The 13,969-nt window shown below is 38.5% G+C and overlaps 1 protein-coding gene across 2 annotated transcripts in view; it reads left to right on the forward strand.

The window, feature by feature from the left end:
- KNTC1 (kinetochore associated 1) overlaps window positions 1–13,969 on the forward strand; it is a 75,363-nt gene that overhangs the window by 27,660 nt on the left and 33,734 nt on the right. For both annotated transcript variants that reach the window (XM_028092439.2, XM_088019375.1), the window contains exons 21-33: window positions 714–825; window positions 1,841–1,984; window positions 2,176–2,232; window positions 2,326–2,427; window positions 5,059–5,178; window positions 5,271–5,414; window positions 5,921–6,019; window positions 6,644–6,747; window positions 7,158–7,257; window positions 7,859–7,993; window positions 9,572–9,691; window positions 11,469–11,541; window positions 12,148–12,215. In XM_028092439.2, coding sequence (XP_027948240.2) covers window positions 714–825; window positions 1,841–1,984; window positions 2,176–2,232; window positions 2,326–2,427; window positions 5,059–5,178; window positions 5,271–5,414; window positions 5,921–6,019; window positions 6,644–6,747; window positions 7,158–7,257; window positions 7,859–7,993; window positions 9,572–9,691; window positions 11,469–11,541; window positions 12,148–12,215 — 1,378 coding nt within the window. The remainder of the gene's footprint in view (window positions 1–713; window positions 826–1,840; window positions 1,985–2,175; window positions 2,233–2,325; window positions 2,428–5,058; window positions 5,179–5,270; window positions 5,415–5,920; window positions 6,020–6,643; window positions 6,748–7,157; window positions 7,258–7,858; window positions 7,994–9,571; window positions 9,692–11,468; window positions 11,542–12,147; window positions 12,216–13,969) is intronic.

The following is a 13,969-nucleotide window of genomic DNA, read 5'->3' on the forward strand; positions in this document are numbered from 1 at the left end:
ATCCCAGAACCTCAGGATCATGACCCGAGCCGAAGGCAGACGCCCAACGACTGAGCCTCCCAGGCGCCCCTATTTTATTTATTTTGGAGGGGGGGAGATGGACAAGCAGACTCCCCGCTGAGTGCAGAGCCCAACGCAGGGCTCAATCCCAGGACCCTGAGATCATGCGTGACCTGAGCCAAAGTGAAGAGTTAGATACTTAACTGACTGAGCCACCCAGGCACCCCTCATTCATTTTAAAAACTTAAAATAATAGGAGTTCCTGGGTGGCTCGGTTGGTTAAGTATCTTACTTCAGCTCAGGTTGTGATCTTGGGGTCCTGCGATCGAGTTCTGCATCGATCTCTCTGCTCAGTGAGGAGTCTGCTTCGCCCTCTCCCTCTGTGCCTTCCTGGGCACTTGCTCTCACTTGCTTGCTCTCTCTCTCTCTCAAATAAATAAAATCTTAAAAAAAAAACTTGATTGCTTGTATATGCAGTGATTATCTCAGGAAGGACCTATAAGAAGAGATACGACTTTCAGGGAGGATGACAGGAGTTCTACAAGTCTGGGATAAGAAGGAAACTGCTTTTTACTGTATAATCTTTGGAACTTTTTTAACTTTGAGGGGGGGAAACAACCCCAAACTACTAGTTAAAATGTCTAATGGTATCCACTTGTAACATTATGATCTTAATTTTTTTTTTAACTACTTTTTCTTCTCTGACTTTGCAGTGGTAGTTCTTGGATTGAATTTCTGCATAATGAAGATGACCTTAAGGATATCTTTTTACAGCTAAGAGAAGGAAACCTTGTTTGTGCACAGTACCTTTGGCTTCGACATCGGGTAATCTGTTTTGCATTTTGTTGTTAATGGCTTTATGGCTCCTGGGATAGGTGATTGAATCTGTTGTCTTCACGTGGATGAAGGGTGTCAGGTGTGATTGGGAAATGAAATGTTTGGAAAAATTATCCTGGTGATATTAAATTAGAGGTGAAGATGTCTTAGAAACGTGTTTTATCTCATTCAGAGCCTAACTCCTAAACTTAGGTCAAAAGGCAACATTTTGGGGCACTTGGCTGGCTCAGTTGGTGGAGCATGTGACTCTTGATCTCGGGGTTGTGGGTTTGAGCCCCACTTTGGGCACAGATATTACTTAAAAATAAAATCTTAAATAAAAAGGCTACGTGTTGGGGCGCCTGGGTGGCTCAGTTGGTTAAGCGACTGCCTTCGGCTCGGGTCATGATCCTGGAGTCCCGGGATCGAGTCCCGCCTTGGGCTTCCTGCTCAGCAGGGAGACTGCTTCTCCCTCTGACCCTCTTCCCTCTCGTGCTTTCTATCTCTCATTCTCTCTCTCTCTGAAGTAAATAAATAAAATCTTTAAAAAAAAAAAAGGCTACGTGTTATTGAATGATTTATTGATGGGCTTTCTTAAGTAGTATTGGTGGAGAGGTGGTTCCTATTGCAGCTCAGACTGTGTAAAGGATTGCGCATTAGCACTTCTGCTCTTATTCCTTCAGCGTTGTCAGGTATCGTTAGGTCCAAAAAGTGGTATCTTGGTGTGATGTCATTCATGGACACATTGCTTGTTAGGATTTGTACTGTCAGCTCCTGTTAAGTTTTCCTTCCTCTGCCAGTTCCACTGCCCCCTAATTTTTTAGTTGGTACTTGTTGCCGTGAGAGTTCATGGATTTGTGGCTGCCAAGGACTCATCGGTATAGAGTAAATCACCCTTAGTGCTTATAATTAAGACAGTAAAAAGTATTTCTTGAAATGACTTCCTAACAAGTCTTTCCATTTTGGGAGGCTGTTATTTTCAATCTGTCTGATAGATCTTAATTTCTCACTCTGTATAATTTAGGCAAATTTTGAAAGCAAATTTGATGTGAAAATGCTTGAGAACTTGCTCAACTCAATTTCTACACCAGTCTCTTTGCAAAAGCTTTGCCCGTGGCTTAAAAATGATGTGATCCCATTTGTGAGAAGGGCTGTACCTGAAGGGCAGGTGAGTTGCCTTCATCATTTCCACTCTGGATGATTCAGGTCTAGCCTTTGCCTTATATCACTGAAGAGTAAATGGCCCTAACGCCAGGTAGTTCGTTCAGTGTCTCTGTCGAAATATTATCATGAGGGTTTTAAATTATTTCAGTGATTATCTGCTGAGGATTTTATTTTTAAATGATATGTCTGTTTCAGAAAATTCTTGCAAAATGGTTGGAACAGGCAGCCAGGAACCTTGAATTAACTGATAAGGTAATACCCAGTATAATTAGCACGGGAAAGATATTTCACACACTCCCAGTGGCATATAACATTACTTATAATGGTCTGTGTTACTCTTTAAAGGCAAATTGGCCCGAAAATGGACTTCAACTGGCGGAGGTATTTTTTACAGCAGAAAAACCAGATGAGTTGATGTTGATGTCCTGTTGGCATTGGATTTCCTTGGTATGATATAGAAAATGAATTTTCAGTAATAAAGCATTCAATTTATTTTAAAGGATTTGTGTACATGTACTTAGAAATACATCCACTTTTTAAATTTTCTGTTTGTTTTTTTATTGTGTACTTTTAAAATTCACAAAAAGAAAAATGTGCTTTTTTTCTTCCTGATATTCCTATCACAACTTCAGCCTATTTTAATGCTTTGTTTTTCTCTATTGAACCAACCAAATGGGAAACAATATGTAAACATACTCCTCAATAGTATAATTGAGATTTTCTGCATTGGCCGAAGTTCACAGTCCTTTAAAGGAATGAAATTTAATAATGCTTTAGGATTAGTTTTCAAGGACTTATTTAAACCAGCAAATCACTCCCAGTTCTGATTGCATTTCTTAGGCGTTCCAGTAGCCATTATGGCTTAAGAACTAGTAAATTTTTTAAAAAGATCAAATTAAAAAAAAAATGCTGGGACTTTTTTGACTGAAAAAAATAGCAGTGCTAGAAAGGTTACTAAGCTCAGGAATACTGATGTTAATTTGAGGTTCATGAACTGGATTTATTATTTGGTTTCTAAATTTCTTAAGTTAATTTCTTTTTCCCTTTAAGTTTCTAAAAACTAGGGCGCCTGGGTGGCTCAGTTGGTTAAGCGACTGCCTTTGGCTCAGGTCATGATCCTGGAGTCCCGGGATCGAGTCCCACATCGGGCTCCCTGCTCAGCGGGGAGTCTGCTTCTCCCTCTGACCCTCTTCCCTCTCGTGCTATCTCTCATTCTCTCTCTCAAATAAAATAAATAAAATCTTTAAAAAAAAAGTTTCTAAAAACTAGAAAGCATTCATTATATTGAAAAAAAAGAAAAGTACATTCTTGTATTTTAAAGATTTTTTTTTTTAATTTATTCATTTGAGACAGAGAGATACAGAGAGAGAGAGTGAGCATGAGCAGGGGGAGGTACAGAGGGAGAGGGAGAAGCAGGCTCTCCGCTGAGCAGGGAGCCGGATGTGGGACTTGCTCCCAGGCCCCTCGGGATCATGACCTGAGCCAAAGGCAGAGGGTTAACCGTTTGAGCCACCCAGGCGCCCCCATTCTTGTATTTTAAAAAAGTTTGTTGGGGTGCCATAAATTAGTTTATAAACTAATATGTGAGACATCCCAATATGATCTCAAATCGGAAGTATTAAGAACTTAAGTACCAGAGGGTAGAACTTATATAATAATATACATTATGAAATTGCACCTATTCCTTAAATTTCTAGAGCCTAAAAATAAATAATAAATGTCCTCCTGCTTTCTGATATAGCAGATTCCTGCCAATAATTGTACTTATTGGTTATACACTGTTAAAAATTAAACAGGAATTTTTTCCGTACATTTAAAGCAGCATATTAATGTATATAATCAATATATATTATAATATATAATGTATATGATCATTATAATACATTTTTCCATAGAAGAGCTTTTTCCTCTTGCTATAAAACACTATTCTATCTTTTCCCTGTTAATTGTCTTTATCAAGGGGCGCCTGGGTGGCTTAGTCCTTAAGTGTCTGCCTTCAGCTCAGGTCATGATCCCAGCATCCTGGGATCGAGCCCCACATTGGGTTCCCTGCTCGGCGGGAAGCCTGCTTCTCCCTCTCCAGCTCCCCCTGCTTGTGTTCCCTCTCTCGCTGTCTCTCTCTGTCAAATAAATAAATAAAATCTTTAAAAAAAAATTCTTTATCAATATTGAAAATTCTGTTCCTTGTATATAAGTTTAGGAAATGTTACAGCTTTATATCTGGTCTTAATCTATATAGATGGGACATTGAGGGCCATCTAAATGATGTTTTTGTACCTAAGTATAAAATATCACACTAACATTCAGGGGCACCTGGCTAATTCAGTTGGTGGAGCGTGAGAGGGTTGTAGGTTCAAGCCCCACGTTAAGCGTAGAGATTACTTAAAAAAATGAAATCTTCGGGGAGCCTGGGTGGCTTAGTCAGTTGAGTGTCCAACTCCTGATTTAAGCTCAGGTTGTGATCTCAGCGTTGTGAGATTGAGCCTTGTGTCAGGTTCCACACCGAGCATGGAACCTACCTAAGATTCTCTTTCTCCCTCTGCCCCTCCCCTCTAAAAAAAATATTAAAAGAAAAAAATTACACTAACATTGAAGTTCTTTTTTTTTTCTTTTTTAAAGACTTATTTATTTTAGAGAGAGAGCGCAAGCAGAGGAGAGGCAGAGGGAGAGGGAGAGAATCCTCAATCAGACTCCCTGCTGAATGCAGAGCCCGTCTTGGGGCTCGATCCCAAGACCCTGAGATCACGACCTGAGCCAAAATCAAGTCAGATGCTTAACTGACTAAGCCACTCAGGTGCCCCTAACATCGAAGTTCATATAAATATGTGTGTGTGTGTGTGTGTGTATGTGTGTGTGTGTGTGTGTGTGTGTATATATATATTTTAGGAAGAAAATTGGTTTTAGATTTCTGTTGGATTCTGATCTGTTAATTTGTACTAGTTAATGAATTAAAATTCTACAAAATTTAAAGGCATTAGGTGCAGATTTCCTCTTATGTACATAATCATGGTCATTTTTTATTTTATCTGAAATAATTCTGATTTTTTGTATATTTCCCGTCTCACACTTTTGTTTTAGAAGGATTATCAAAACACAGAGGAAGTATGTCAGCTAAGGACTTTGGTAAATAACTTGCAGGAGTTGATCACATTGCATAGGAAATACAACTGCAAATTGGCCCTCTCTGATTTCGAGAAGGTAAAAGCCTAGATTTATCAGAAGTGTTATTTTTTAATCACAGCCACTATGACTAGAACTTGCATCTAAGCCACCTTTCTCTTGGCATCCAGGAGAATACAACCACCATTGTGTTCCGCATGTTTGATAAAGTGTTAGCCCCAGAGCTGATTCCTTCTGTCTTAGAGAAGTTTATACGAGTTTACATGCGGGAACATGGCTTACAAGAGGAGGAACTTCTCCTGCTCTACATAGAGGTAACTTCTTTAGATCTGGTCTTTTCCCCTTGCATCTGTCTGTCAGTGGTTAAACATTTAACCCTATAAGGAATGTCATGTTTTACCACTGGGATATTTATGCAGCATATTGTATTTGTTAATGTGGCATAACTGTTACTGATTGACTGGTAACCTTGGGCAGAATGGGATAATATTAGGACTTTCTCCAAATGCTTATTGTGAAATAATAGGAGCATGAGCTCAATAGATGTGAGCAATTTTTGGTACACATTAATAAGCTGCAATCATCTCATTTGTAGATTCTTCAAGAATATTTCCTTCTTAAGTTTTCTGTACCATACAAAACTAAAAGCCAAGGCTTTGGCAATTTTGTGTTTTTTTGAGCACTGTAACATTCTTGGCTAAGTAGTTGGCTTTTTTTTCCCACATCCATAAAAGCTATTTATCTATATTTATATGTGTTTTTACTTTTTTTTTAGTGAGAGTTTTAAATTAAAAAAATATATATGTTTATCCCCTTTTAGGATTTATTGAAGAGATGTAGCTCGAAGTCCACATCACTCTTTGAAACTGCATGGGAAGCAAAAGCCATGGCAGTAATAGGATGTTTGTCGGACACAGATGTAAGTAAATAGTGACCATGTCGATTTTCCTTTTGAGCAACACATCTTTTCTTAAAACTTGTTCTCTGATCACAAAGGCAGTGCACATTTGTTAAGGAGAATTTGTGAAGTTTGGAAAAAGAATAAGAAAAAAAAACCACCCATAATTCCATTATAGAAAGTAAGAAGTAAACATTTTCTCATTCCCATCCCTAGAAAAACTGCCATGGATGATTGGATGCCTATATTTCTAGGTTTTCCTATGATTATACAAACATGGACACATTTTTTTAATCTGTTATAACATGCTTTTGTAGTGACTTCCCATTGTTACTGGTCACCATTATAAAGTGTAAATAGAATCATGAAAAATAGTTTTAAACACAGAGATTAGAGACTGTAGAAAGGAATAGGGCTATATGACTTCACTTGCAGCCGAGAAAATCCTTTTCTGAGTTTCTCTAAATAATGAAATCGCTCTTGATGTATGAGAATCAGAAGCAGCATAGACTTTTGCAGTCAGAGGAGATATTCTCAGAGTACCACAGAGTAGAGGTAAGTCCCCTGCTGTAGATGAGGCAGTGTCATTACTTTGCATGAAGCATGAATCCTGGCTCATCACGGTCTGTGTGTGTGTCTTCGTAGCTCATCTTTGATGCTGTGCTTAAGATAATGTATGCGGCGGTGGTTCCGTGGAGCGCAGCTGTGGAGCAGCTGGTGAGGCAGCACTTAGAAATGGACCATCCCAAGTAAGAGGACATTCTCCCAGAAAGTGGTGTTGGTGTTGGATAAGCCTCCTGTTTTCATCTGACATTCATTTATGCTTTATGCCCTTTACTGTGTCCCTTACTATTTCCTTTAAAAAAAAAAAATGAGACCATCCATGTTAATATCAACAAATTTTTCGGGCGCCCGGGCGGCTCAGTCAGTTGAGCATCTGTCTATTGATTTCGGCTCAGGTCGTGATCTCAGGGTCCTGGGATCAAGCCCCATGTCGGGCTCTGAGCTCAGCGCAGTCTGCTTGTCCCTCTCTCTCTCCCCTTCCCACCCCCCTCCCCACTCTTGTGCTAGCTTACTCGCTCTCTTGCTCTCTCAAAGAAATGAATAACTAAAATCTTTTTAAAAATCACTTAAAAAATATCAACAAATTTCCTTTTAGAGTCAAATTGTTGCAGGAAAGTTACAAACTAATGGAGATGAAAAAACTTTTACGAGGCTATGGAGTAAGGGAGGTGAACCTCTTAAACAAGGAAATCATGGTAAGTACAGTAGTTGAAGGGTCTTGAACTGTTCGGTTCTGAGGGCAGCTTGGGAAATGTAATGAGGACTTTATTTTCTTAAAGGCTAACAGAGCTAGGTTTTCCACTACTATCCTTTTGTTAGATAGAGTGTGAATAGGCTGTTCAGGGGCGCCTGGCTGGCTCAGTAGGTGGAGTGTGCAACTCTTGATCTCAGAATCATGAGTTCAAGCCCTACACTGGGTGCAGAGATTACTTAAATAAAACTTAAGAAAATAATAAATATTTTTTAAAAATTGGGTATTCACTTGTTTATTAGGATAGTAAAGATAACAAATAAATACATTAAGAAGCTAAAGGAGTATATCAAATCATTCTGTTGTATACCTTAAATATATGCGGTGTTTGTCACTTATATGCCCAAATAAACCTGGGCAGGGGGGAGAAGGTAGACAGGACTTTCATAAAGTTCAGAATATAAATCATGTTTTAATTTTTCATACAGTTTAGTTTTTTTACAGCTTGATTATAATTTGATGAGTACTTTGCCTTTATGAACAAAGGATTTCTGGGTTCTCTGAGATTTCATAACAAAGAAATGTATATATTGTCTCTGTTTCAGAGGGTGGTCAGATACATTCTCAAGCAAGATGTCCCATCTTCTTTAGAAGATGCTTTGAAGGTGGCTCAAGCATATATGTTGCCTGACGATGAAATTTACAGTCTAAGGATTATTGACCTGATTGATAGAGAACAGGTATGAAATTTCTGTATTGTCCTTTCTTAGGTTCTTTGTTAAGTAAATCTGTAAAAGCTCAAATCAATCAAATTATCCGAATAGATTAGCACAAAAGAAAGTTATACCAAGGGGCACCTGGGTGGCTCAATCAGTTAAGCGTCACCTTCGGCTCAGGTCATGACCCCAGGGTCCTGGAATCGAGCTCCCTGCTCAGTGAGGAGTCTGCTTCTCCCTCTCCCTCTCCCACTATTTTGCTCTCTCTGTCACTCACTCTCTCTCAAATAAATAAGTAAAATCTTAAAAAAAAAAAGTTATACCAAGATGAAAATATTGGATGTTAGATTGACCACATTCTTCAAATCTGTAGGTTCTTTAAAAATATTTTGTGATGGGCGCCTGGGTGGCTCAGTTGGTTAAGCGACTGCCTTCGGCTCAGGTCATGATCCTGGAGTCCTGGGATTGAGTCCCACATTGGACTCCCTGCTCAGCAGGGAGTCTGCTTCTCCCTCTGACCCTCTTCCCTCTCGTGCTATCTCTCATTCTCTCTCTCTCAAATAAATAAAATCTTAAAAAAAAAAAAAATTTTTGTGACTAGGGGCGCCTGGGTGGCTCAGTCGTTAAGTGTCTGCCTTCAGCTCAGGTCATGATCCCAGGGTCCTGGGATCGAGCCCCACATTGGGCTCCCTGCTCTTCGGGAAGCCTGCTTCTCCCTCTCCCACTCCCCCGCTTGTGTTCCCTCTCTCGCTGTATCTCTCTCTGTCAAATAAATAAAATCTTTAAAAAAAACAAACATATTTTGTTTTTTTTAATTTTTAATGTTTTTATTGTTATGTTAATCACCATACATTACATCATTCGTTCTTGATGTAGTGTTCCATGATTCATTGTTTGTGCATAACACCCAGTGCTCCACGCGGAACATGCCCTCCTTAATACCCATCACCAGGCTAAACCATCCCCCCATCCCCCAACAAACATATTTTGTGACTAGCTGTTGTGCTTTCATACTCTTTGGTGTTTATGAAACATAGACTCATGTTTTATATATGCTGTAGTACCCTTTGATTCCAGAATAGGATGTGCATTTTCTTTTTGTATTTTAGATGTCTTTATTTTATTTTATTTATTTTTTTAAAGATTTTTATTTATTTGTCAGAGAGAGAGAGAGAGAGAGCACAAGCAGGGGGAGCAGTAGAGGGAGAGGGAGAAGCAGGCTCCTCACTGAGCAAGGAGACCGATGTGGGACTCGATCCCAGGACCCTGGGATCATGACCTGAGCCGAAGGCAGACGCTTAACGACTGAGCCACCCAGACGTCCCTAAATGTCTTTATTTTAATATAATTCTATAACCATGAGCATATTTAAGAATTACAAAATACAAAGGGTTATATTTGAATTTAATTTTGTTTGCTGTCATCAAAACCAGTTATCAGCTTTTTTAAAACATCAGACCATATTCTGTTTTTTTTTAAATGCTGTCTTTTCACCTTTAGATAGAAAAAAGCAAGAGTTATGTCTAAACTGTCCTTTACAAGTACCAGCTGTTTTTTCTTCCTTTCAAACACTTTTTTCTTCCTTTCAAACACTGTTTATAGGGTGAAGACTGTGTCCTTCTGTTGAGGTCTTTGCCTCCTGCTGAAGCTGAGAAAACTGCAGAACGGGTAATCATTTGGGCACAGTTGGCATTACAAGAAGAACCAGATGATTCTAAAGAGGTGAGATTTTCATTAAAATGTAGATAAATCCAATATTTATGGGTAGTAATCAACAGGATAGAAAAGATAAATAAGCAGATAGGAATATCTTCTCTTCTCACTGCTAGAATGTCCTAATGTAAAAATCCCTGTGTAAATTTACTACATAGAAAAGAACCACATATGTCTGGCTTTGGAGTGATGGCTTGAGTCCCCACTGAATAATCTAGGATCTACAAACCAGAAGGATTAATTGAAGTAGTTGTTGTACACAAAGGGTTTTCCATAAAGCTTTGCAATATAAACATGTTTTGTGTTGTGTAAGACATAGTCATTACTGTCAAATAATAACGTTAGCCACATTCAGTCAATTAAGCATCCAACTCTTAGTTTTGGCTCAGGTCATGATCTCATGAGTCATGAGATGGAGCCCCACATCAGGCTCCAAGTTCAGCAGGGAGTCTGCTTGAAGATTCTCTCCCTCTGCCCTGCCCCCCGACTTGCTCATGGTCTCACTCTAAAATAAATAAATAAATAAATAAATCTTAAAAAGAAATATGTCAGCCACAGAACGCATAGATATCTAAGTAATCTTAGAACATTGAAACTTGAAACAATTTCAAGAGCGTCAGTTCTTTTTAGAGAGGTGAGGAACCAAATACCTAATTTATCCAGGGTAGTTGAGGTTTTTTTTTTTTATCCTTTAGAGATAGACATCCCCAACCTGTCTCAGCAGTCCATCTCAGTAATTTTTTGCCTTTAGGGAAATGAGTTTGGTTATTTTGGAATCTAATATTTATTATGCTCTTATTATGCTGGAGGCCTTAGGTTAAATACTTTATTTATTTTTTTAAGTTTTTATTTATTTGACAGAAACACAGCGAGAGAGGGAACACAAGCAGAGAGAGTAGGAGAGGGAGAAGCAGGCTTCCCGCTGAGCAGGGAGCCGGATGTAGGGCTTGATCCCAGGACCCTGGGATCATGACCTGAGCCGAAGGCAGACGCTTAACGACTGAGCCACCCAGGCGTCCCTAGGTTAAATACTTTAAATGAATTGTCCAGTTCCTCTTCGCAACAAAGTTGTGAGATAGTTCCTATTGTCAACTCCTTATAGACTAAGTTCAGAAACTAACATTTTGAGTTAAGTGACTTTCGCAAGGTTATTACATAGTGGCAGAACCTCAACTCAAACCCTGTCTGATACCAGAGTCCATATTCTTAACTACCAGCTGTACCCCATAATGGAAATGTTTGAGTACTTTGTGTGGACCTGGCACTTCTGAAGCGTTTCATGTACACCACGTCTTTAATTAAAACTTTTCCTTCTTTGATTTTTCTTATCTTTTTGTTTGTTTTAATCTTGTTGGTCTTGAAGATAATGATTATTTCTTAGACTTTCATTCTCTAAGCTTAAACAACTTCAGTTCTTTTTAACTTTTTCAGAGAACTTTGCCAAATGTTTTGTCAAATAATAAAAACTATTTAAAAAAAAAGAGTGAAACCGAAGTGACTGTTAATTACATTGTAGCCAAAAGGTGATTTGGGAGATTTGCATATTCTTGGTATTTCTAAATCATATACCCAAGCGTTCATACTGGTGTTTTTCATGTTTACATTCTGTGTGATTCAGTTATGATCCATTTCTCAGCTGCCTGACTCCCTCTAACATGGACCTCCCATTTCTTCAGCCATTTTTACTTTCTTTCCTGATTTTGTGGCTTTTATGTATTTGTCTGTATGTGTACTAGTGAAGTGGTGAATAAAGGAAGTAGATTTCATTTTCTACTTTTCTTTTTAGGACAAGACCTGGAGAATGTCCATAGCGAAGACATCCGTAGACATTCTTAAAATACTGTGTGACATCCGGAAAGGTAGATTGTACCTCTCTGCCCTCATCTTGGTTTTATTCTGAAGCTTGCCTTTTTCAGGAAGGAGCATCAGTGACGGGCCTTGTCCTTACCCCTGGTTTTCCTGGCTTTCATTGTCTTCATTGATCCCACTCATTTTTCCTCATGAAAAGTCTTCCTTGCTTTATTCTTTTGATTACTAGTGTAAAAACAGAAGCATCTAAAATCAGCTTATCAACTTATATGCTTCAGTAAGCTATTTAAGGCTAGACTAGATTCTTTGGTGCCTTGCACTTATTGCTTATATTTCTCAGTTATTATTTGGCCACGGTCAGGCGAAAACCTGTTTAAACTTGAACTTAAGTAAAACATTGACAAAGAAAGGCTCTTGGAGAAAAAAACTACAATTTATTTCAGAAAAATTGTCATTTCTCTTGTTACTCATAAATCTCTCTTTTCTGCCTTCAGAAAGAATAATTAGATTTCTTTTTGTACTTAAATTCTGTTACCTCAAGCTTCTGAAAAGACTTGAGATAAGAAAACCATAGCCAATTAAAATTTTAGCTTTCAAAAATTCTGATAATATGGGAATTTGGATGTCTGCTATAACTTTAAAAAATTTAATTACAGACAATCTACAGAAGAAGGATGAATGTGAAGAAATTCTGAAACTATTTAAAGTTGTTGCTAGCTTACAGGTAAAGATGTTGGTATATTGAACATTATTACTTTACTAATTACATTACTAATTAGTGAATTTGACGTAAATGATTAGTCTGTCCTTAAATTTTTCGTTTCTTTTTTTTTTTTTTAAGATCTTATTTATTTGAGAGAGAGCATGAGAGGGAGGAGGGTCAGAGGGAGAAGCAGACTCCCTGCTGAACAGGCTCCCAGGGAGCCCGATGCGGGATCGATGTGGGACTTGATCCTGGGACTCCAGGATCATGACCTGAGCCGAAGGCAGTCACTTAACCAACTGAGCCACCCAGGCGCCCCTGTCCTTAAAATTTTCTGTACTAGCCTTTGGGAATTATAAATACAGCATAATGGTTTTCCTTTTCTCTGTCTCAGTCATTTAAAAAACAACCTTATGGAAATATAATTCATATACCATACTATTTATCCATTTAAAGTGTATAATTTGGGGCACCTGGGTGGCTCATTTGGTTAAGTGTCTGCCTTCAGCCCAATCCCGCATTGCGCTCCCTGCTCAGCAGGGAGCTTGCTTCTCCCTCTCCCTCTGCCCCTCCCCCAGCTTGTGTTGTCACTCTGCTCTCTCTCTCAAAAAAAAAAAAAAAAAAAAAAAACTTCCATGAAAAAATAAAGTGTATAATTCATTGGTTTGGGTATATTATGAAGTTTTCATAGTTGTGGTAACAATGTAAAATTTGCCATTTTTACCATTTTTTCAATATATAGTTCAGTGGCATTAATTACAATGTTATATGACCTTCAACACTATCTGCTTTTCATCACCTCCAGCAGAAACTCTGCTTTTTATGCATTTTATCCATTTTTATCCATTAAGCAGTAACTCCCCACTTCCCTTTCCCTCCAGCTTCTGGTAACCTCCGATCTACTTTCTGTCTCTGAATTTGCCTATTCTGTATATTTCCTATACAAGTGGAAGCATACAATATTTGTCCTTTTGTGTCTGGCCTCTCTCAGGCAGCATGATGTTTTCAAGGTTCATCCACAGTGTAGCAGGTTTCAGTGCTTTGTTCCTTTTTCTGGCTGAATCATGTTCCACTATATGGATGGACAACATTTTGTTTATTCCTCTGTTGATGGACCCTTGGGTTGTTTCTACTTTTTGGCTTTTGTGAGTAGTGCTGCAGTGAGCATAGTGAGCTAGTCACCTGAACCACTACTCATACCCCACCTGTTTTACCCCAGTACCCTTGCTTATTCTATTTGGCACTGTCTGAGCAGCAGTAAACAGTTAAAATAAGATCACTAAAAAATATATATATATATATATCCTTTAAAAATCATGGAATATATTGACTCTACACAGAAGCTGCATTCCTTTGGGAAAAGATGCACACTGAAAAAAGAGAAACTGGGTACCTGGGTGGCTCAATTGGTTGGGCCACTGCCTTTGGCTCAGGTCATGATTCCGGGGTCCTGGGATCGAGTCCCATATCAGGCTCCCCCTGCTCTGCGGGGAGCCTGCTTCTCCCTCTCCCTCTGCCTGCTACTCCCCCTGCTTGTGCTCTCTCTCTTTCTTTGTCAAATAAATAAATAAAATCTTAAAAAAGAAAAAGGAGAAACCTCTTGGTTTAATCACTTCTATGTTTATCTTTGACTAGATTATATGTGGATGATACCTAATTCAAAAGGTTTTAAAAAATGGTTAAAATGGTAAGTTTTATGTCATGTATATTTTACCACAATAAAAAATAAACTTAATAAAATTCCGTACTGAGTGTTGTAAACAATAAGGAATTAA

The sequence above is a fragment of the Eumetopias jubatus genome, unplaced genomic scaffold (assembly GCF_037043125.1).
Source record: "Eumetopias jubatus isolate StellerSeaLion01/CBP00866 unplaced genomic scaffold, mEumJub1_p1.0 scaffold_16, whole genome shotgun sequence".
NCBI classification, from domain to species: domain Eukaryota; kingdom Metazoa; phylum Chordata; class Mammalia; order Carnivora; family Otariidae; genus Eumetopias; species Eumetopias jubatus.